Source organism: Eupeodes corollae, chromosome 3 (assembly GCF_945859685.1).
Source record: "Eupeodes corollae chromosome 3, idEupCoro1.1, whole genome shotgun sequence".
Lineage (NCBI taxonomy): Eukaryota > Metazoa > Arthropoda > Insecta > Diptera > Syrphidae > Eupeodes > Eupeodes corollae.
In genome coordinates, this window is record NC_079149.1 from 136,203,521 (window position 1) to 136,225,650 (window position 22,130).

Genomic DNA, 22,130 nt, shown 5'->3' on the forward strand with positions numbered 1-22,130 from the left:
TTAAAAAAAAACTTACTTGTATTTGGTTCAGAATTTTCAGGGAAAAATTCTCTCTTCACTGGCATATAACTGGGAGTAGTTGGAGCCGATGATGAGCCACCACTACTGGTGCTGCCGGAGGCACTATGCATTTTCTGGTTGGCTTGGCTTTGGGACCAAGTATTCACAAAACTATTCGTAATCTGATGTGTAAGACTTGGCGACATATCCTTGAGAACGGGTGTTGGTGGTGGACTGTTGTTATTATATTGCGCAACGGCTGCAGCTGCAGCAACTGCTGCTGCTGCCCGCGATGCTGCTTTGGATTCTGAAAAAGTCTCATCATCTGAATCCGATTGATTGCTACTCGAACTGGTTGTATTGTTTTGAATGAATACACTGCCGTTGTTCATATTGCTGGTACTGCTGGAGCTGCCATTACTGCTTCCATTTTGATCTTGACCTTGTGGCGGACTGCTAGCTTGCGAGTCAACAGATGGCGGTGGACTCAGGGTAACCGAGTTCGGAGGCATAAAGTGATGCATGTGTGCGTTGTGGAAGGGACTCTCTGGTGGTACAATGGGTGGCCATGTAGGCGTTGGCGGATGACTATGCGGTGACAATGGATAACGGCTGGTGGGTGTAACTGGACTATTGGGCAGGTGCCAGTGCATCATGTGTGATTCGATTATTAGCATTTGCAGAACATTATGCAGCACATCTCCAGCTCCAGGACAACGATGGCCAAAATCGGCTCTTGTCAATAAACAAAGCGCTTTTCCATTCATTTTAAATACCTCATGATCGACCTTTGGTAGATCGAATTCACGCTCACAAAATCTCAAAAACACTGTAACATCCTCTCGACCCCAGAGTCGTGGATCTGAGGGCAGAGATGCCGGCAACTGGGTTTTCAATTCGGCTAACTGACTCGGAGGTGCTGGTGGACACCGCCACATTACATCACTCCAAAGTCCTAGCGGTGGATTCAACGATAGTTGCACTGGTAACATTTTCATTTTGGATTGACACTGAATTCACAGATGATTTCAATTTGGTTTCGAAACCAGTCTTTTATTTTCTCAGATTTGTATTAATATCAAAGAAAATATATCTGGAAGAAAAAAAAAGAAGAAATTTATTAAATTGTTTAAAATTGTGTTGTATTTTTTTAAGAATTATTAAAAGAAAACACTGGACAAAACCTTTTATTGGGCGCCATTTAAAGAATAAACTATACAAAACAAAGGCAAACAAATGATAAGGTTTAAAAATAATACACTTTTTTTTAACTCATCACATCCTGCCTTACTTTATTTGCACTAATTATGAGTTTCCAATTAAATTTCATAACTCGTTAGGTTCTATACATAATGTTAGTTTACTATCAGCTTTATTTATTTCCACAAACTCGTTGAATGGTAGATTTATTACTGATCATTATTTCGATTTGTTTTATTTCCATGAAATCAATTTTGTTTGTAATATGAGGTACATAAAGTAACAAAGGCTACAGAGATAAAACATATCTACTTTTTTTTTACTTTTTTAAAAGTCTTATCTTTTAAAATAATTCATTCTTTAAAAATATTTCATTCTACATAGGCTACAATCTTTCAAACTACTCATATATAACTATAGACGCACGAATTTCATATTTCACGTGCGTAGGTTTAAAAAACTTTCTTTTTCCAAAAAAGAATATTAAACAAAATTTGCATATATCTGTGATTTCAAGAAAAGAGGTACTTTTAACAGATTTGGCAGTTCAAAAAAAGTGATCCTGAACACGTCTTAACTATGACAGTTCGGGTAAAAAAAAGAACAAACCAAGATCACAAAGTATGGAAGCACTCCAGTAGATGTCACATGCGTAGATTTATAAACTTTCTATTTCCAAAAAAGAATATTTAACATATTCATATATATATTCATATATCTGTGATTTCAAGAAAAGAGTTACTCTTAACAGATTTGACAGTTCAAAAAATGTGAATCTAAATACGTCTTAACTATGACAGTTCGGGCAAAAAAATAAGAACAAAACAAACAAACCTATATCACAAAGTATGGAAGCACTCCAGTAGATGTCACATGCGTAGGTTTAAAAAAGAATATTTAATAAAATTTGCATATATCCGCGATTTCATCAAAAGAGTTACTCTAAACAGATTTGACAGTTCAACATAGAAGGATCTGAACACATCTTAACAATGACATTTCGTGCAAAAAGAAACGAACAAAACAAACAAACCTAGATAACAAAGTATAGAAGCACTCATAGTAGATGTCATATGCGTAGGTTTATAAACTTTCTATTTCCTAAAAAGAAAATTTAACAAAATTTGCATATGTATATCTGTGATTTCAAGAAAAGAGTTACTCTTAACAGATTTGACAGTTCAAAAAAGTTGAATTTGAACAAGTCTTAACAATGACATTTTTTGCAAAAAGAAACGAACAAACCTAGATCACAAAGTATAGAAGCACACAGCAGATGTCAAATGTTTAGATTTAAAAACTTTATATTTCCAAAACTGAATACATAATATACACAGATGTAGAAAAGAGTTACTATTAAAAGATTTGACATTTCAAAAAAGTTGAATTTGAACAAGTCTTAACAATGACATTTCTTGCAAAAAGAAACGAACAAAACAAACAAACATAGATAACAAAGTATAGAACCAATCACAGTAGATGTCACATGCGTAGATTTATAAACTTTCTATTTCCAAAAAAGAATATTTAAGAAAATTTGCATTTATCTGTGATTTCATAAAAAAAGTTACTTTTAACAGATTTGACAATTCAAAAAAGTTGAATTTGAACAAGTCTTAACAATGACATTTTTTGCAAAAAGAAACGAACAAACCTAGATCACAAGTATAGAATCATTCACAGCAGATGTCAAATGTGATGATGTAGAAAAGAGTTACTAATAAAAGATTTGGCAGTTTAAAAAAAGTGAATCTGTACTCGTCTTAAGAATGACATTTCTTGCAGAAAGAAACGAACTAAACAAACAAACCTATATCACAAAGTATGAAAGCACTCCAGTAGATGTCACATGCGTAGATTTATAAACTTTCTATTTCCAAAAACGAATATTAAACAAAATTTGTATATATTTGTGATTTCAAGAAAAGAGTTACTCTTAACAGATTTGACAGTTCAAAAAATGTGAATATGAATACGTCTTAACTATGACAGTTCGGGCAAAAAAAAAAGAACAAAACAAACAAACCTAGATCACAAAGTATAGAAGCACACAGCAGATGTCAAATGTTTAGATTTGAAGACTTTATATTTCCAAAAATGAATACAGAATATTTACATAATATGCACAGATGTAGAAAAGAGTTACTATTAAAAGATTTGACATTTCAAAAAAGTTGAATTTGAAAAAGTCTTAACAATGACATTTCTTGCAAAAAGAAACGAACAAAACAAACAAACCTAGATCACAAAGTATAGAAGCACTTACAGCAGGTGTCACATGCGTAGATTTAAAAACTTTCTATTTCCAAAAAAGAATACAAAATATTTGACAGTTCAAAAAAAAATGCATCTGAACCCGTCTTAATAGTGACAGTTCTGCAAAAACAAGACAAACAAACCTAGATCCGGAGAATTGACTTATTTGTTTGAAATGTCAGAAATCGTTAAAAATTTTGCACCAACGTCTCAATAAAGGGTGTTTTTTAAAGAGATCTACGAATTTGACTACACACAAATTATATTATGAAAAAAAACACCCTGTAAAAGAATCTACACGGCTCCCTATTTAATTATAATTGAATATTTCACAGAGAGCAAGAATGAAAAAAAAAACAAGTGTTTAGGTAGAGTAGATACATATTCAAGTTGTATCGCACGACAACATTGGCAAGATCAATTAGCCATAGAGCTAAGCTATAGTCATGACTTAAAGCTGGGCCTGGAGGAATAAAGCCAAGTCAAGCCACACCGACTGCGACTGCAACACCACGTCTCAGTTCGTTGTTGTAACTAACTTGTAGGTAGGTTTTAACTAATAGTCAACTTCAGCAGCACACATCAACTTCATCAAACTAAACTACCGCTCTGGCTGGCTCTGGCATACTTGTCACGAAGCTTAGGAATGCCGGTCACCAGAGATAATAACATTTTTGTTGCTTTATTAAATGCAAACAGTATCCGGCAAATCCAGTTTAAGCGGAAATTCAGATTCTTTTGCCGTCATCATCATCTTGTGTCTTGTGTTTTTCAGTTTCTTTTTCTTTGGTTTTTTATTTTGTCAGTTTCTTCTTATTTTATTTCGTTTTTTTTTTTTTCGTTTTCTCCCTTCACCTGCCTATTCTTGTTTATTATAAAAGTTTATTTTATTTTTTGATTTATAAAAATTCTTTCCTTGCGTAGATATTCACACACTTAGATACAAGATTTTTAAAATAATCAAAACTTTAAGAGCAAACATGACGAATTGGTTAAGTCTATAATTTGGTGTATTTTTGGTTCTTTTTTCTGATGTTTAGTGTAGATTCAGACAAAAGAGATAAACGAAGCAAAAGAAAAATGAAAAAAATATTTAGTAAATAGATAAATACGGAAATCGTAAAAAATTCTAAAGCTATATTTAGATAACAGCGAAGAAGAAAAACAACGCCTGACAGCGAACTGAGTACATATATAAACCCATAGTATTCAACAGACGATGCGGAAGTCCAACGACTCCCGCTTCTGTGTTCATCTCCTGCCGCACGATCTCTCTTTGCTCTGCTCTGCTCTGATCGCACAGCTCTGGCTCTAGCTGGCTCTCTGATCCGACCGACTGACACTGCCAGTTAAAACTGTAGTGTTATTGTTTGGCTGAGAGTATCGCGTCGAGCCGCGCCAAACCGCACGCCGTTGCTGTTTCCTAGTCCTTCTTTATACCCCCCACCATAGTATAAGACCATCAGCTAGTATAGATCAGTTGTTGTAGAAGTTTGCGCGACTACGCCACTTCCCTATGTCAAGCCGAAATAATAACAAAAATATACAAACAAAAATACTAACCAACAGTTTTGTGTCTAAGAAAAGCGATGAACAGAAATCAGCAGCAGCGCAGAAGAAGAAGCAGAAGCATATTCAGATTCAGCTTGGCTAGCCTGTTGTAGGTAGGTATAGCCATATAGAAGCTGCGGAGTATAGGAAGCTATGATCTTCACATCACAAAAGCAAAACAATCACATCAGACGCTCCTATACTTAAAATTTTGGGTTGTTTTGTTGATTGTAAATCTACATATTTTTTGGTTTGGTTATTGGTGCGGTCGCAGCGGCGGAATTGCTAGCGGCTATAGACTTATTTCAGAACGGGCTATGGACCACCACCAAAACTTTTAGCTATTTGTTTGTTTTCCAAAAATTGTTTCACAGGTTATACCCGTGTCGATTTTTTTGGAAGAAATTATGTAACAAAGATCATGAAATATTTGGTTTAATATTAAAATCAAATGAATCATTGAATATTTCAAATATTTTCAAGTTGATTTGGAACGAAAAAAAGAAGACAAACTTTCTCGCATATAACCTTTTTCTTTCACTAAGTCGCTAGCAAAAATAAAGCCACAATAAGATCAAAGCTTAACAAAAAAAAGAGACAATTGTCAGAACTGTCAATAAAATAATAAATGTCTCAAATGCCCCAATCCAGACGATTATATTTGTTTAACAAAATTGCAAGAAACGTCAAATGTTGTTTTGACAACTGCTTTCAACGTCATTACAATAAATCTTCTACGCGTACACAAGATCAAAACCTTGGGACAAAAACCGTCAAACAATTGATCAGATATTTTTTTCATATAAAAATATGTTTAGCAGTGAATTGACAACTGTTGTCATCATAGGACTGACTGGTCTTACAATGCTGTAAAATTTAACAACGCTTGTACTTAGCTTTAGAATGTCATATGAAATTTGACAGCTGGTACAGCTTGTTGAACACTTTATTCATGACACAAGTACACAGAATAGACGATTGTCAGAACTGTCAATGAAATAAAAATTGTCCCAATCCAGACGATTATATTTGTTTGATAAAATTGCCAGAAACGTAGAATACCGTTTTGACAACTGCTTTCAACGTTCTTACAACAAATCTTCTGCGCGTACACAATATCAAAACCAGTTAAACTTTGGGACAAAAACTGTCAAACATGTGATTGGATAATTTTTCATCGAAATGTGGTTAGCAGTGAATTGGCAACTGTTGTCATCATAGGACTGGCACTGATGAAAAATTTAACAACGCCTGTACTTAGCTTTAGAATGTCATATGAAAATTTGACAGTTGGTAGAGCTTTTTAAACACTTTCTTTATGACATAAGTGCATGTTTCATTTCTCGGAGCAAACAGTGCTATTAGGTCTGTTCATGTACTCTAATAAGCTGAACAATAGAATGGCTGCGTTCAATTTTAGACAGATAGAGTATTCGGATACCTTTCTGTTAGTGTTTTACGTGTAAAACAACAGCTGATCAAAAACAGTTGAGATGTCAAAAAAAGGAATCCAAAGCTATGCTGAAAAACAGAATGGCTGCGTTCAATCTCAGATGGACAGGGTATCCGGATACATTTTTGTTAGTGTTTTGCGTGTAAAACAACAGCTGATCAAAAACAGTTGATATGTCAAAAAAGGGATCCAAAGCTATTCAAGAATTTTCGGGGTATGTACTGTACATACATAGGTATCTGACAGAACAGCTGATTCAGCACATGTTTGAATTTCAAGAAACTTCAAAATTGATTTCAGTTTTTGTATTTGTTGGTAAAAAAAAGATACAAAATGTTAGTTGAAGTTGTTTTTGAGGACGTTCTATACATAATAGACGATAAAGAAGCTATTTGCCTCCGAATTTTGGAAGGTAATTATGAACTATTTTTTTAAACTTCAAAATTGACTTATTTTTTGCTAGGTCTTACCTCCAGTCTAGCGTAAAGCATTCTGAAGTTGAAGAAACTCATCCTATTTGAATTTTGACATCGAAGCTTAAATGTTTCTCTGTCATTTGTGAACACCTGAAATTTGTTCTTATTTTTTGTCAGCTATCTCAATACAGCTATCGAAGATATCCTATATCCAATACGAGATTGAACGCAGCCAATCTGTTCAAAGTGTTGATTTAAAGTGTATACTTGACAGTTCTTATAAACAGATTTGAGTAATGTTTACTTTACGAAAAGAACAATAGATGAGTCGGACGCAACAGAAAATGAAACAGAACTTTTATCAGACAAGCTACTATCTTTGACACTTCTTCACCGTCATAGATTTAAATGAGAAAGTCCTTAAAATTTCATTGATTTCCTTGTAATTAAATGTTGAGATAAAATAAATATTATTTAATTAATCATTTAAGTTCGACAAGTTGTTGGTTGAAAAAAAAAACAAGCAGGCTCTCAGGCTATATAAATATAACAGTTCTCAATATTGTAATACATCTTTTTTGCAGCTATAGGCTTCAGTCTATGACTTAAGTCGTAAAAACTCGTTTCCGCATACCGTATAAGGCTTCTTTGGAAGCTGTGTCATTATCTATAACATAAGGAGGCAACAGAGCTAAGATGAGATGAAATGGTACTTTTCTCTAATTCACGATCTTGGCTTAACCGCATGCACAGCACAGCACACACCACTCTAGGTGATCGTCACTCCCCGGGCAACAGGTTGAGACTCTTTGAGAGTATAGTCTTAAAGTTCCCCCGAAAATAATTACATAGCCAAAGCAGTTCCTGGATGCATCCTCTTGCTGTTCTTCCTTAACACCGACACAGCTATAGCTTAGTGCTGCGAAGGCCCAATCCCCGGTTCCCCGGTGTCCGTTAAGATGGTTATACTTGAAATTCACTTCCTGGATCCCAGACGACGAAAATCTCGTTTTCCAGCCACCACCATCCACCGTCACCTAAAAGCAACAACCATCAGCCAACGAGCTCGAGCAATCGATGGATGCGCAACTGGATTCTTTATGTGGTGCTCTTTTACGACTATAAGACGACGACGATCGTCAGCATCATAATCATGATGTTGCCGATTCCGATCGCCTCCTTCTTTGATCATATTGCGGATGCTGCCCCTTTGGTGCTTGCAATGACCTCGTATTTGTTCCTGATCGAGCTCGAGTTCGAGCCCGAGCCCAGCAAGCATAAAAAGCTGGATATCAATGTACTGTTCCCAATGTTATGTTATGTACCTTCCTTCAACGAATCAACGAAGGAAGACTTCTTCTTCCTTCTTTGTGCAGCCCAGCATCATCACGCAGGAGTAGTCGGTATATAGGATGAAACCTTAATCTAGGAGGAAGCAATACACTTAGATTTCTGTACTTTACCACCCCTGCTGCGCATCTGTATTTCAAAACGTGCGAGTAAAGAAACCAGTTTAAGCGGAAACTACACAACATTTTAACTGCGGCAGTGCGGCTATAGCTGTGGCAGAAGCGCGCTGATGTAGCGCAGAGACAGAGACCAGGGAACAGCAGCAGCAGCATCAGAAGTACACAGGAACACAGGAGACGAGACGACAACGGAACGCCGAACGGGTACGACTACGGCTATGATGGCAACGAAGCGGTGGTGGCGGCAAGGCGAGGATCGGAGGCGGTGGCAGTGGCAGCAACAGTGATGGCCAAATTCCATAGCAAAGTCGACTTTTTTCCGTAGTTTTTGTTGTTGTTTTTCTTCTTCTTCCTCTTGGTTTGTTTGTTTACCTTCTCCTCTTCAGCACTCTCCTGCTGGTGTTGCTTACTGTACTGTGTGCCCGCCTAGCAGCCCAGCCAAGTGAATAATAGGTATCGCTATTTATGATGCAGACACAAAACGAAAAAAAGAAGAACTTCGAAAACCATGCAGTGGGTATCTTTCAGAACAACATGTGTAAAAAACGATTCTTTTTATGAGTTTTTTTCCTTCAGTGTGGCTGCCGTTTAGGGAACAGGGAACAGGGAAAGGAACCACTCAAATCTGAGCTGGTACAATGTACATAGAAAAATGAAAGATGATGCGATCGGGGATCGGGGTGGTAAGTGAAAGGAAATAAAAAGAAATAACAACAAAAAAATGCACATGTTGAAACAAGGACAGAGGGTGCGTAGCGGGAGAGTTAGGGAGCGTCTTAACTTGTCTCTTGATTAAACAAAAACTTCAATCTTTTGAATACGATGATGGGAATACGTTGATGGTTAAATTGACCAAAATTCTGAAACCAACTTATGATCACCCATAACAAGAGGGTGACACAAAATTTAACATACTTAGGGCCAGTTTATAGCTGTCATTGGGTTTCATCATTGAAAATTTAGTTTCGCGATTTAAAAGCGTGTAAGAGAGTCAAATTTATTAGATTTGGTTTGAGTTTTTTAGCCAGAACTTTTCTTTTAGGTCATTCTTAATTTTCTAATAATGAAATCGTTTTCAATGAACAGCTGATTGTTGATTTCAACTTTTAGAACATAATCGTTCCACTGGAAACTTTTCATATTGTTTGTGTTCCCATGGGGTTAATTATAGCTATTTTTTTAGCCAAGACTTTTCTTTAAGTTCATTCTTAATTTTCTAATAATAAAACCCGTTTTCAATCAACAGCTGATTGTTGATTTCATTTCATGTTTTAAAACATAATCGTTCCACTGAAAACGTTTCATATTGCTTGTGTTCCCATCTGTCAGTTTTACTTTCAATGATCAATTCTATGGGGTTAATTATAGCTATTTTTTTAGCCAGAACTTTTTTTTAAGTTCATTCTTAATTTTCTAATAATAAAATCATTTTCAATCAACAGCTGATTGTTGATTTCATGTTTTGGAGCATAATCGTTCCACTGGAAACCTGTCATATTGTTTCATACTGTTCCCATCTGTCAGTTTTACTTTCAATGATCAACTCTATGGGGTTAGTTATCATTGGTTTTCATAATTGAAACCAATCATTGGAATTTTGTTGGCTGTTCTTCTGAAAATTTCTTTCTTTGAACAAAAATTCCTGATTGATATCTGTCAAACAAAAAAAAAAGTTTACTAACTGAAATCTGTCATTGGAATTGTGGGAAATTGGAACACAATCAGTGGAACGATTCGTTTCACTTTTAAACATAAAATTATCAGCTGTTCAGGAAAATTAATTTTGGTCTAGAAAATAGAAAACTACTTTTTTGTTCGTAAAAATCAAACTTTTTTTTCCCAAAAAAAAATTCATTGTGTAATTTCCAATCGATCAGCATATAATTTTCATTTATAATCAAAGCTAAACGTAGTCAAAACATTTTCCGGATTGATTTCAATGATAGCTAAACTTAAAATGCTTGATTCGAATCAGGGAATATTTATCCAATGACAGAAATTATCAATAAAACTAATACCCAGACTGTCCAAAAAAATCCAATGATTAGTTTCAGTTATGAACACCAATGATGGCTACAACTGGCACCTTAGGAATGTTTAAAAAACTGGAATCAGCATTTTGAAAACATTTACAAAAACGTCAAATAGTTTTCTGAGCTTCGGATCTGTCAGATATGTACATAGATTAGTTGAATTCAACCTCAAAATTGGAACGACAGAAAAATCAAACAGTCCTTGAGCAAGTTTAGTTTAATTGTCAGAGTTCACACTGGATTGATGTCTCATAAGTTTATCTCTTTCTCTTTCTACCTGATGAACTGTCAAAAAGAGTTAAGAAATTAAAAAACTTGTAAACATAAAAGTGACATCCACGTTTTAGTGACAACTGACATAACAGGTGTAAACCAAAAAAGAAAAGAAATAGGTAAAATGATGACGTTAACTTCACTGTAATTTTTGTTTCTGAACAAGCCTCTTAATATGACAAGATGTGTTCTTAAACGTCATGTACGCTGAACAGAATAGAATAACTGATTTTTTAGAAAAAAACACACCCTGTCAAAAAAAATAAGACACTTAAGATCATCCCTGACACAGGCAACACTTGGATGATATTTGATATTGGAATTTCCAGCAAACTTTTTATATGACGTGAATATCATAAAATCCGATGATGACATCACACACATTTTTTTTCAGGCGACGACTACGACGACGACGATGAGGAACGTGATGTTTGTTGCTAATTTGTGAATAAAGCCAACACACATCACATAAACAAAGGAATTTAAGAAAAAATCCAATAAAAACGGACATAAGGGACGATTTTGTATAAAGAAATCAATAAAACAAAAAATCACTGCAAAAATATCAAAAACTAATAATAATTTTTAGGACAGTTAACGGTGCGATCTTACCCTATTCTCTATCTCTTTCTACTCTACGACTGTCATCATCTAAGATAAAGATAAGTCATTGACCCGAAATATTTATAAGACAAAAATTGCCTATTGCAGAATCTTATTAAAATGATGAACAAAATAAAAAAAAAACATTTGCTATCATTTTGAGAAGAAATTAAATTAAAAAAAAAAAACATAATACATATCAATCGATAAACAAAAAACCAGAAACTTAATTTATTCACTTTTGTCGAGTGGTTTTTTCCCTCGTTTGAATTTTCTGTCGAGATTTTTTATTTTTTCGGTTCCAACTAATTTCTTCGTCGCAGATTTTGGTTTTTTTTTTGTTGTTGGTGTTTCTGACTTAATTATGCTGGAAGTAGGTGGTGCCGTGTCCGAATACCTGTTTCTTGTTATTTTGTTCTTGTTTTATAAGTTTAATTCTCAATCGGACTTTCGTTATTCGGAAAAGAAACAGAACATTATGTAGATGTAGAGACTGAGAGGAACACAAAAATAATAGGTAAAGTTAAGAGGTGTTATTAATCGTTCGATAACCTTTTGCGTTTACGCATTTATGTTGGTCGCTACTTGGCTATGATGTTGTTTTTTTGGTTTACCATCAAAAGATCACGATCATCATCATCATCATCTGAAAACTGAAACATCAAAAGATCACCACCATTGGCAAGTAAAGACGAAACGGCAGTCAAACAGATCTTCGGTAAAGTAGTAGAATGATCTTTTTGTAGGGCGAGGCGGCGGACATTAGTTTTGGTTATTTTTTTTCTTTATTCGTTTGTTCATTTAAGAAAAAGTCATTACCCGAACGATAGGACTCAAAATCAGCCGCAGGGAATCTGTGTTTCTATTTATTTGAGGCCCTGCCCTTAAGCTATTTTAGAATTTAATTTAATAAATAGTCTGAAAAGAAAAAGGTTAACATCAGGTAACAGTAGGTAAGGTAGAGTGTGTGTTATTTATGCGTCATTATGGGCACATCAAACTCCACTACTCGTTTATTTTCCGTTCGCTCAAGAATTTGGACTTTTTTTTTTTTTTTTTTGTGGCTTTTAAGTTTTAAATCTCAGTCAAATTTTTGTATATGTTTTTATTTCCTCAAATAACAATGTTTTATTATAGCTATCAAATTGTTCACTCGAAGTTCACGCGATAATTCAGCTTGAGTTTCGACTATAAAATTCAGATAGCACGTACATAGCAAATGATAAGATAATAATGCTGCTAATACAAGTATAGGTACCTACTATAAGTCTGCAACTCTCTATAGAGCTTTATACCTACCTACCTAAAATCTATCTATTATGTATATCTACGTTATGTACACATAAGTTTTTAGATATAATAAAAAAGGTATTTTAGATTATTTCCTGAAAAACAACACAAATCGAGATTTTTGTTCGCGTATTGTTTTAAATGCTTTCAATTCTATGAAGATAAGTAGGTAGAGTAGGAAACGTAGGTAGGTTTGTTCAATGTTCATAATGTGTATAAATAAAAATGGACTCTTAGAACACAACTCACCTCACGTGGACAGCTTCCTTAGACCAGTCATGTGGGCTTATTATTTTGATATGACAAATAGTAATGTTCTTCCTGAAAAGAAAAGAAGGAAAAGTTATAATATGCTTGTAATGATTTTTGTTTACGTTTTAAATATTGGAGACCTTCAAGATTAAAATAAGTTAAAAAAATCTCTATACACAAAACGGGAAATTTATAGATAAGATGTCATTTGGATTTAATGCAATAACATGCAATCTTGTCCAGTCATTTAAACGTCAAAAGTACATACTACTTTGACAGTTCCATTGATACAAATTATTCTTTTTCAAGCATAGGTTTTGTGTACAGAATGGCGCACAATTCAAAACGGCCATTTTATTGCCAGTAAACTTTAAAATCGTAAAATTCACAAAATAGCTACTTGAACCCTGAGTTATTTCCTATAACTATATGACTTTTGATTTCTGACATTTCAAATAAATAGATCCATTCCTTAGGTTTAGGTTTGTTTGCTATGTTTTTTTTCACAAACTGTCACTGTTTGGACGTGTTCAGGTGCACCGTTTTTAATAGAATAAAAGTTAATATTTCACTAGCTGAGTTACTGAGTTAAAAAGATGATGTTTCTTATTTTAAAATAAGTAATATGACATTTCACACAGTACAAATAACTAAATGTCAACTATGTGACTTCTGATTTCCGGCATTTCAAAAAAATAGATGCGTTCCCCAGATTAAGGTTTTTTCGTATTGTTTTTTTTTTTTTACAAACAGTCATTTATTAGACGTGTTCCAGTTGCACCGTTTATATCAACTGACATAACGAAAAAAGGGTGTAATTTTGAAATAGATAACTATGTAGAAAATTATTGTCTAGTATTTAAATAATCATTAAGTATTAAAAAAATCACAAAATACCTACTACAACCCTGAGTAATTTCCTAAAACTATATGACTTTTGATTTCTAACATTTCAAATAAATAGATCCGTTAATTAGGTTTTGGTTTGTTTGCTAAACAACTGTTTGGTAAAAAAAACTGTCACTGTTTTGACGTGTTCGGGTGCACCGTTTTTAATAGAATAAAAGTTAATATTTTACTAGCTGAGTTACTGAGTTAAAAAGATGATGTTTCTTATTTTAAAATAAGTAATATGACATTTCACACAGTACAAATAACTAAATGTCAACTATGTGACTCCTATTTTCCGACATTTCAAAAAAATAGATGCGTTCCCTAGATTAGGGTTTGTTTGTATTGCTTTTTTTTACAAACAGTCATTTATTAGACGTGTTCCAGTTGCACTGATTGCATTAGCTGAAAAAACGAAAAAAAGAGTATAATTTCGAAATAGATAACTATACGTAGAAAATTATTGTCTAGTATTTAAGTAATCACTAAGTAGTATTAAAAAAATCACAAAATACCTACTTCAACCCTGAGTAATTTCCTAAAACTATATGAGTTTTGATTTCTACCATTTCAAATAAATAGATCCGTTCCTTAGGTTTAGGTTTGTTTAATATGTGTTTTTTCACAAACTTTCACTGTTTGAACGTGTCCAGGTGCACCGATTTTGAATAGAAGAACGTTCATATTTTAATAGTTGAGTTATTGAGTTAAAAAGATGATGTTTCTTATTTTAAAATTAGTAAAATGACATTTCACATAGTACAAATAACTAAATGTCAATTATGTGACTCCTGATTTCCGACATTTCAAAAAAATAGATGCTTTCCCTAGATTAGGGTTTGTTGGTATTGTTTTTTTTTTACAAACTGTCATTTATTAACCGTGTTCCAGTTGCGCCGTTTGTATTAGCTGACAAAACGAAAAAAGGATGTAATTTTGAAATGGATAACAATGTAGAAAATTGTTGTCTAGTATTTAAATAATCATTAAGTATTAAAAAAAATCACAAAATACCTACTTCAACCCTGAATAATTTCCTTAAACTATATGACTTTTGATTTCTGACATTTAGAGTAAATAGAATCCTTCCTCCAGTTTAGGTTTGTTTGATATGTTTTTTGTTTGCACAAACTGTCACTGTTTGGACGTGTTCTGGTGCACCGTTTTTAATAGAAAAAAGTTCATATTTTACTAGCTGAGTTATAAGTTAAAAAGATGATGTTTCTTATTTTAAAATTAGTAATATGACATTTCACACAGTACAAATAACTAAATGTCAACTATATGACTCCTGATTTCCGACATTTCAAAAAAATAGGTGCGTTCCCTAGATTAGGGTTTGTTTGTATTGTTTTCTTTGTACAAATTGTCATTTATTAGACGTGTTCCAGTTGCACTAATAACATTAGCTGAAAAAACGAAAAAAAGAGTATAATTTTGAAATAGATAACTATGTAGAAAATTATTGTCTAGTATTTAAATAATCATTAAGAATTAAAACAATCACAAAAAACCTGAGTAATTTCCTAAAACTATATGACTTTTGATTTCTAACATTTCAAATAAATAGATCCGTTCCTTAGGTTTAGGTTTGTTTGCTATGTTTTTTTTCACAAACTGTCACTGTTTGGACGTGTTCAGGTGCACCGTTTTTAATAGAAAAAGTTCATATTTTACTAGCTGAGTTAGTGAGTTAAAAAGATGATGTTTCTTATTTTAAAATTAGTAATATGACATTTCACACAGTACAAATAACTAAATGTCAACTATATGACTCCTGATTTCCGACTTTTTAAAAAATTAGGTGCGTTCCCTAGATTAGGGTTTGTTTGAATTGTTTGTTTTCGAATATGTAGTCTCTCTTCAGGAACTCCTCATGGGAAATAAAATTCATAACAACATTGGCACGTTTTCATCTTTTTTTTAAGTTTTTCAGGAGAAATACATTTTATAAATATTCTACGAAATTATAACTAAAAAATAAAATGTAAAGTTTAATGTACCCAACACACAAGTTTATCTTCTTTCAACCCTGTGCTATCAATTGGAGTCATCGTAAGTCTAAGCCTATTGAAAGATTAATCAATGTATGAGTCATTTATATCTCCATTTTCTAGTTACATATTCGCAAACCGATCTTATCTCTTCCCGACAATGACGGAGTTATTCAGTAGTTTGTAAATTGATTTCCTATTCGATTAAAATTAAAAATGATTTGACATTTAAAGTTCTGGAAATTACAAACCTCATTGACGTATGTATCGTCAATATCTTTACAATTCGAAATGTCATCGTTCTTTTTTTGGATTTTTTTTTCCATTACTATCTATCTACTTTTCGTTCTTATTCTGATTTTATTAAATAGGCACAAAATATATGTACAAGTACATATATTTATTTGACAATCAGGAAATATTATAGCAAAGCAATTCATATCAAAAGTCATGCAATGATGTGTCAAAAAAAAAAACTTTATCGGAAATACCTTTCTTAATAATTTCTTTCGCCTATTGCCACCACCAAAACACTTCAGCACTTATTTATATTATTTTTATTTTTTTCTGTTATTTTGTATATTTTGCTTCAAACAACACTAACGATTAGATATTTTTAATCAGCAAAAACATGAGTATATTTTGTTTGTTTATCAGTTATATAGCATTCGATTTATTATTTACTCAACATCTGAAATTACTATAGGAAGTAAAACACAATAAAAGCTGTTTCTTTTCTTTTCCAATGAAATCAATTAAGAATCAGGGTTTTTATGTTTACTTAGCTTAACTTCAAATTATTATACAACTTCTAAAATTAACTTTTTACAGTTATAAATGTACATAGAGATACGACCAAATATCAAATCGAACAGTTTTTAGTGTAAAAATCATCAATCAAAAATCTGGGTGGTAATTCAAGTACAAACAATATTTTTGTAATGTAAATAGTAAAAAATAGACATAGGTAAGTTTAAGCTGGATTAAACACAAAATGTCAAATATTTTGTATTTGAAACATTCCAATACTTCAGAAAAGTTTGTAAAGAAAACAAATAAAAAAATTATATTAAACAGCATGTGTCATATGTCAGATTATAATATAGTGAGAGGAAATAATGTAGAAATAAAAAAAAATTCAGATTGTTTTAAAAATATCTGTCTGCTCCATTTCCTCGGTCGTTAAATACGGAAGTATAAATATGTTTTAAAATATAATCAGTTGTCGGCGGCGCAGCAAGAAAACGTTTATTTATTTTTATTATTTCTTCTTTTCTTTAACGTTATTATTTTGTTTTTGTTGTTGTTTAATTTTTTTAATCACTCGGCACAAGCTAAATGTGTCACTTTGTTCTCCTATACACTTCACGCAATTTACACGATGACTCAATACAATAACAAAAATATATTAAGTTCTTATAATGACAATCTATTAATAAATAATAATGATTTATCAATCGTTTAGTTCTAAAAAAATTAGCATACTTACACTACATCTATCTATCTATTTAATTTTTTATGAATAAATTCCTATATCAATTTTCTAAGGAAACAAATAATCATTAAAAAATTCTACGTTCTATTAGCTGTTCTCAGAGGAGAGAAAATAAACTTGTGCATAGAATCAAACATACCCCGCAAAGCCGCATTGCTATTTGCTACCATCTCAACTCAACTCAACTCAATCTTAACGACATGTCTACACTGGGATATTATAATCTTTAGAGCTTTACGAGTAGGAAGTAAACAGATAATCAAGGTAATCAACTTGTTGTATTGTGTCGTTCCTGTTTTCTTATTGTATTTTATTTTATTTATTTATTATTATTTGTCGCAGAATTCTGTGTCTGTTCTGTGTTCTGAGTTCGGAGTTTTTATAGGTTCAGAAAGTAATTTTAACCAACCCCCATCATTTAAGCGAACAGAATTATATTATACTTGACGTGTGTGTATGTTTTTGGTGAGTCTATCTAAATGTGTTTGTGGAATCGAAAATTTATCACCACAAATAAAATGTTGCCTATTTCCTCATGGCGCGCGGTTCGGATTGTCTTAATCGTTTAGGTGGTGTGTAGAACAATAAATTTCCTGCCTGTCAATTCAATTCATATCTAGCAGTCACGTTTGTTTTATTTTTCGTTCTATGACAACAACTAACACTAGCGTCATCCCCCCATCGTCCCCCTACAGGTTCGCCTATTTCAAGATATTATTTTCTTAACCCACCACCACCGCCGGCCGCGCCGAGACATCACTATAGCACCTTTAGTTGGAAATTATTATAATAATTTCCACTTGATTGCGTGATTTCACATTTAAATGATATGGCAAATGTATACCGGGAAAGAATCGCAATGTTTCCGCATTTAATTCGAATTATTTCTAGTTCTACTATAAGTCGTCGATGGCGTTGTCGTTGTTGTTTTCCTAGCTAGATTGCTAGTAGTTATTTCCCTAGAGCTACAGCCCAAAGTTCAGGTCGAGTCGATCGTCGTCGTTGTCGCAGTTCCAGTTGGTCGTTGTTGTGTGTTTGGGTTTCTCCAGCAGTCAGTGGCTGTGGCTATGACTATTGACTATTGGCTGGCTAAGCGCCATCTTATGACAACTGGACAGACAGACTATCTGCTATCTCTGAGAAGCCAAGTCGATTTGTATAAATATAACTCGAACTGAGTGTTTAAGGAAGCGATAGCAAGTAGCCAGTGGTGGTTGCTATAAATTCTTGTACTTTTGTAAGACTGCTGATATTATTATGTATTTAAATAGAGTGGGCTTAATATTTGTTGACATATTATTTACTGTAATTATTTACACTTTGATCGAAGTTCAATTATTATAAATCAGAACTTGAACATATGTAACTATATACATTATAAATGAAAAACGAAAAAGAAATGTTGTTATTGTTCTGATATTTTTACTTCCTCATTCTCAAAGTTGACTTTTTCTTTGCTGATGTTGATTCAATGTTGTTTACATTATTGCCACTGCAGATCTATGTATAAACTTGATAAGCTGTCTTTATCTTGAAGTAAGGCGTTTTCTAGTAGATATAGCAGCTCGCTGCAGTGAAATGGTGTGTTCATTTGGCGAAGGTTCGGCAAGAAAATCATGACACAAAAGAGTTGTTTTCACTGATACTACCTTTTTTGGTAAAGTGACAATTTCAACAAAAGTCGTTTTCTTCTATGAAAATGTAGGTATGTGTTCAGTCAACTTGTTTTCCTGTCAAATACTTACAAATTCTTACAATTCTGAAGAAGATTTAATAAGAATCTGTCAAAATCAAAAATATTTACAAACAGATCTAATTCTAGAAAAATGACAGGTGCAATATTGTCATAACAAAATAAGTATGATTTTCTTTATCAAACATTTCTCAATTTAAATTTTGACATTTTCAACGCAATACCGACATTTTTATATGACCGTTACTTAACTTCTCGTCTTTTAGTGGAAAAAGGAAGCTATCAAAAATGTCAAATAAGTTTTCTTTTCAGCATCGTTGGCAACAATACCCATTGGAGAACATTTGTAATTATATTTATTGTGATTTGGTTAAGGTTTAAAGACCACTGGAACACCAGGGGTAGTGGCTTTGAAGGGAAAATATCAAAGTTTTCTCTTCCTGAAGAAAACAGTGACTCGGCGAGCGACGCGACGAGACGAGACGAAAGCAGCAGAAGCGGGAGTAGAGACGACGACGACGACTATGAGCGACGGCAAAGGCAACGGCGACGACAGACGAAGATAATGTCGATATTCTTATCTTAGTAGGAAATAAACAATTCCATTCGACAATAAAGCAGAGCAAATAATATACTCGTACACTCAAGACTCAAGACAGCTTTTGAGAGAGACGAGAAGTGTTCGTGTTCTGGAAATGTTTACCCTGCATGTAATAGCATAGCCTCTGTGATTTTGTTCCACTTAACTAGCTACTGCTGAAAACAACACGTACGGTACGTCGCTCATCGTCGCTGTAGTCGTCTTAGTCTTAGTCGTCGTCGCTCGATGAACAACGACCAATACCAAACAGATATAAATGCTAGCTGAGGTAGAATCATCTTATTGAGAGGCTCTATACGCTTTGCTACACTCGCACATACTGTAGGAGCGAGTGTCGCGAAGCCATTTTCCGCATATTAACACACCAATGGCGGCAGCGACGACCGAAGACTTCGAATACGACGACGACAACGAAAACGACAGCAGCGCGGCGGCGGTAGCGGTAGCAACGAGAAGCGGATAAGAACATGTCGATCCGAAGTGATTCTTTTCCCTGTAAGTCGTTGCTGCTTTTCATCGTTCATCGTCGTAGTCTTATGGACGTCGTCGTCATTCAATTTCTAAGCGCGGCATTTTTGTTGTATATTCCGTCGAGTCATACCCTCCAACTGATATAAAATGATATTAGAATAAAAATATCCATTTGTTATGTAATTATGCAAGATTCCGCTTAATTTCCGCGGTAGTTAGTAAAAATACGCTCTGTGATTTATAGCATTTCATATACACACTGAGGCACACAGGCATAAACGAAAACGAAAAGAAGACAGTTGTGAGGCTCGCGCTTATAACGAAGATAAGATAATAGAGGCGTTAATAATACCACAATTCAAATTGACGCAAAACAACTTCAGTACTTTTTTTTTCATATCTTAAACTGGATGAATTTGAGCTATAGATGGGCTTCAAGGTATAATTTAAGATTATAAAAGTCACTTTGTTATCGAATCGATATTATAAAATGAGATAATCCATTTGATTACTTTTTCAATTGTATGTAGAAAGTTTCCAAACGAACATACCCTACAAAGAAATTATGTACATGAAACTGTCAACTATAGAACTGTCAAAAACGGCAAAACTTTTTGACAGAAAAAATTTCATTGTTCTTCTTGAATCTTTCGATGCGCACTGTTTTGACATTTCATCATATTTTCTCACTTTCCTAAAATGATTGGCTTCAATTTAGTGCGATGCGAACAGCCTCTTAGATTGCTGGATACAATTTTGACATCCACAAGCTACAAAGTTGGCCCACTTTTTCACTGATATGTGCTATAATTTTATTTAAAGTTTTTAAAATATAAGAAAACAATGGATACAAACTCTTCCTGAACAAAATCAGATGACATTTACGTCATAAGGCGGAGTTAGTACTATGGAGGCTCTCCCTCAAATTTCTTTTCGCCCATCGACATAATATCATAATCCACTTACCGATCTCTTTTTTTTTTTAAAAAGCTACCGTTTTGGGGTTCTTATCTTAGCAACCGCATTATACCAGTTTAAAAAAATTTATCACACAACTGTACATAAATATTTTAAGAATGTCAAACTTAACCGGAAAGTTTTAAGGCAATTAAAAATGTTATCTATCACTTTTTCCTACCTTGATAACATAACAGAGATTGAAAAAATAACGCAGAGATTTGATCCGAATTAGTTCTTAATACTTATTTTTAAATGCAAAAAACAACACGCCCTCTGCTTTCTTTCTATATCTAAATTATGATCAAATAATGTAAAGAAAAAAGACAACAGAAGCAAGAAAAATAAACAGGCGAAAGAAAAAAAGAGATAGGAATATTATTTAATGGGCCTCATGCACTGCTGTCACTTTAATCCTGTGTTCTTTGTTACTATGCTAGATTTGATCTGGATTTGATCACGAGGATGCAAGAAAAAGAAATAATTTCAGTCTTTATTAATACAAAATTTTGTATTATTAACTTAAAGCAACGTTTTGAGTAAAATTTACAAGAGTTTTCTGAACTACTACTTTTCTGTCAACCACATAGTTAAATCCTAATAGATTTTCAACGTCTATAGTGTTATAGGGCCCTTATACAAAATAAAATGCGTCTTATGAAAACAATTAAACAATTTTCTTCATCTTTTCATAAGTATTGTGAGTGTGCTGAAGCTGATAATATTAACAAGGAAAAGTTGTTAAGAAGACGACTCAAACGACTTTTTAAGAGCTGTTCTGTTTTAGGACGCTGCTGTTGTTTCTGTAAGTGTTGTCACATCTAGCATTTTCAAACACGATCCCAACCGGTACTTGAAAGTAAAGTAGAAACATTATGAGAGATCATTTTCTTCCTACAATGTTGACGTGCGGGAGATTGACATAAGGATGCAGCAGACAACAACTGTCCACATACTCGAAAAAAAGAAACACCTTTTTCACTATTGGTGTGGTTTGTTGTTTCCACTTTTGTTCGTTCTTTTAGTTCGGCGTTGTTGATGTTTTGTTGTTATGTTGGACTTAAAAGAACGACTTTTGACGTCAACGATGCTGCATTATCACAATTATTATGAAGGATTGTTGCCATAACTAGGAGTGGAAGTGGCCACAGGCAATACAACTCCTTGTGTGTGCGTTTTTGTTTTCCTTTTTTTCTTTTTGCTAATTTATATTATCTTTATGAATTCGTTTG

The 22,130-nt window shown here is 33.5% G+C and overlaps 1 protein-coding gene across 1 annotated transcript in view; it reads right to left on the reverse strand.

Moving 5' to 3' along the window:
* Positions 1-22,130, reverse strand: part of LOC129949146 (ets DNA-binding protein pokkuri) — a 38,737-nt gene that overhangs the window by 3,366 nt on the left and 13,241 nt on the right. The window contains exons 2-3 of the mRNA XM_056060417.1: positions 12,794-12,865; positions 17-1,093 (exon numbers count right to left, since the gene is read on the reverse strand). Of these exons, the coding sequence (XP_055916392.1) occupies positions 17-998 (982 nt within the window). The 5' untranslated portion in view covers positions 999-1,093; positions 12,794-12,865. The remainder of the gene's footprint in view (positions 1-16; positions 1,094-12,793; positions 12,866-22,130) is intronic.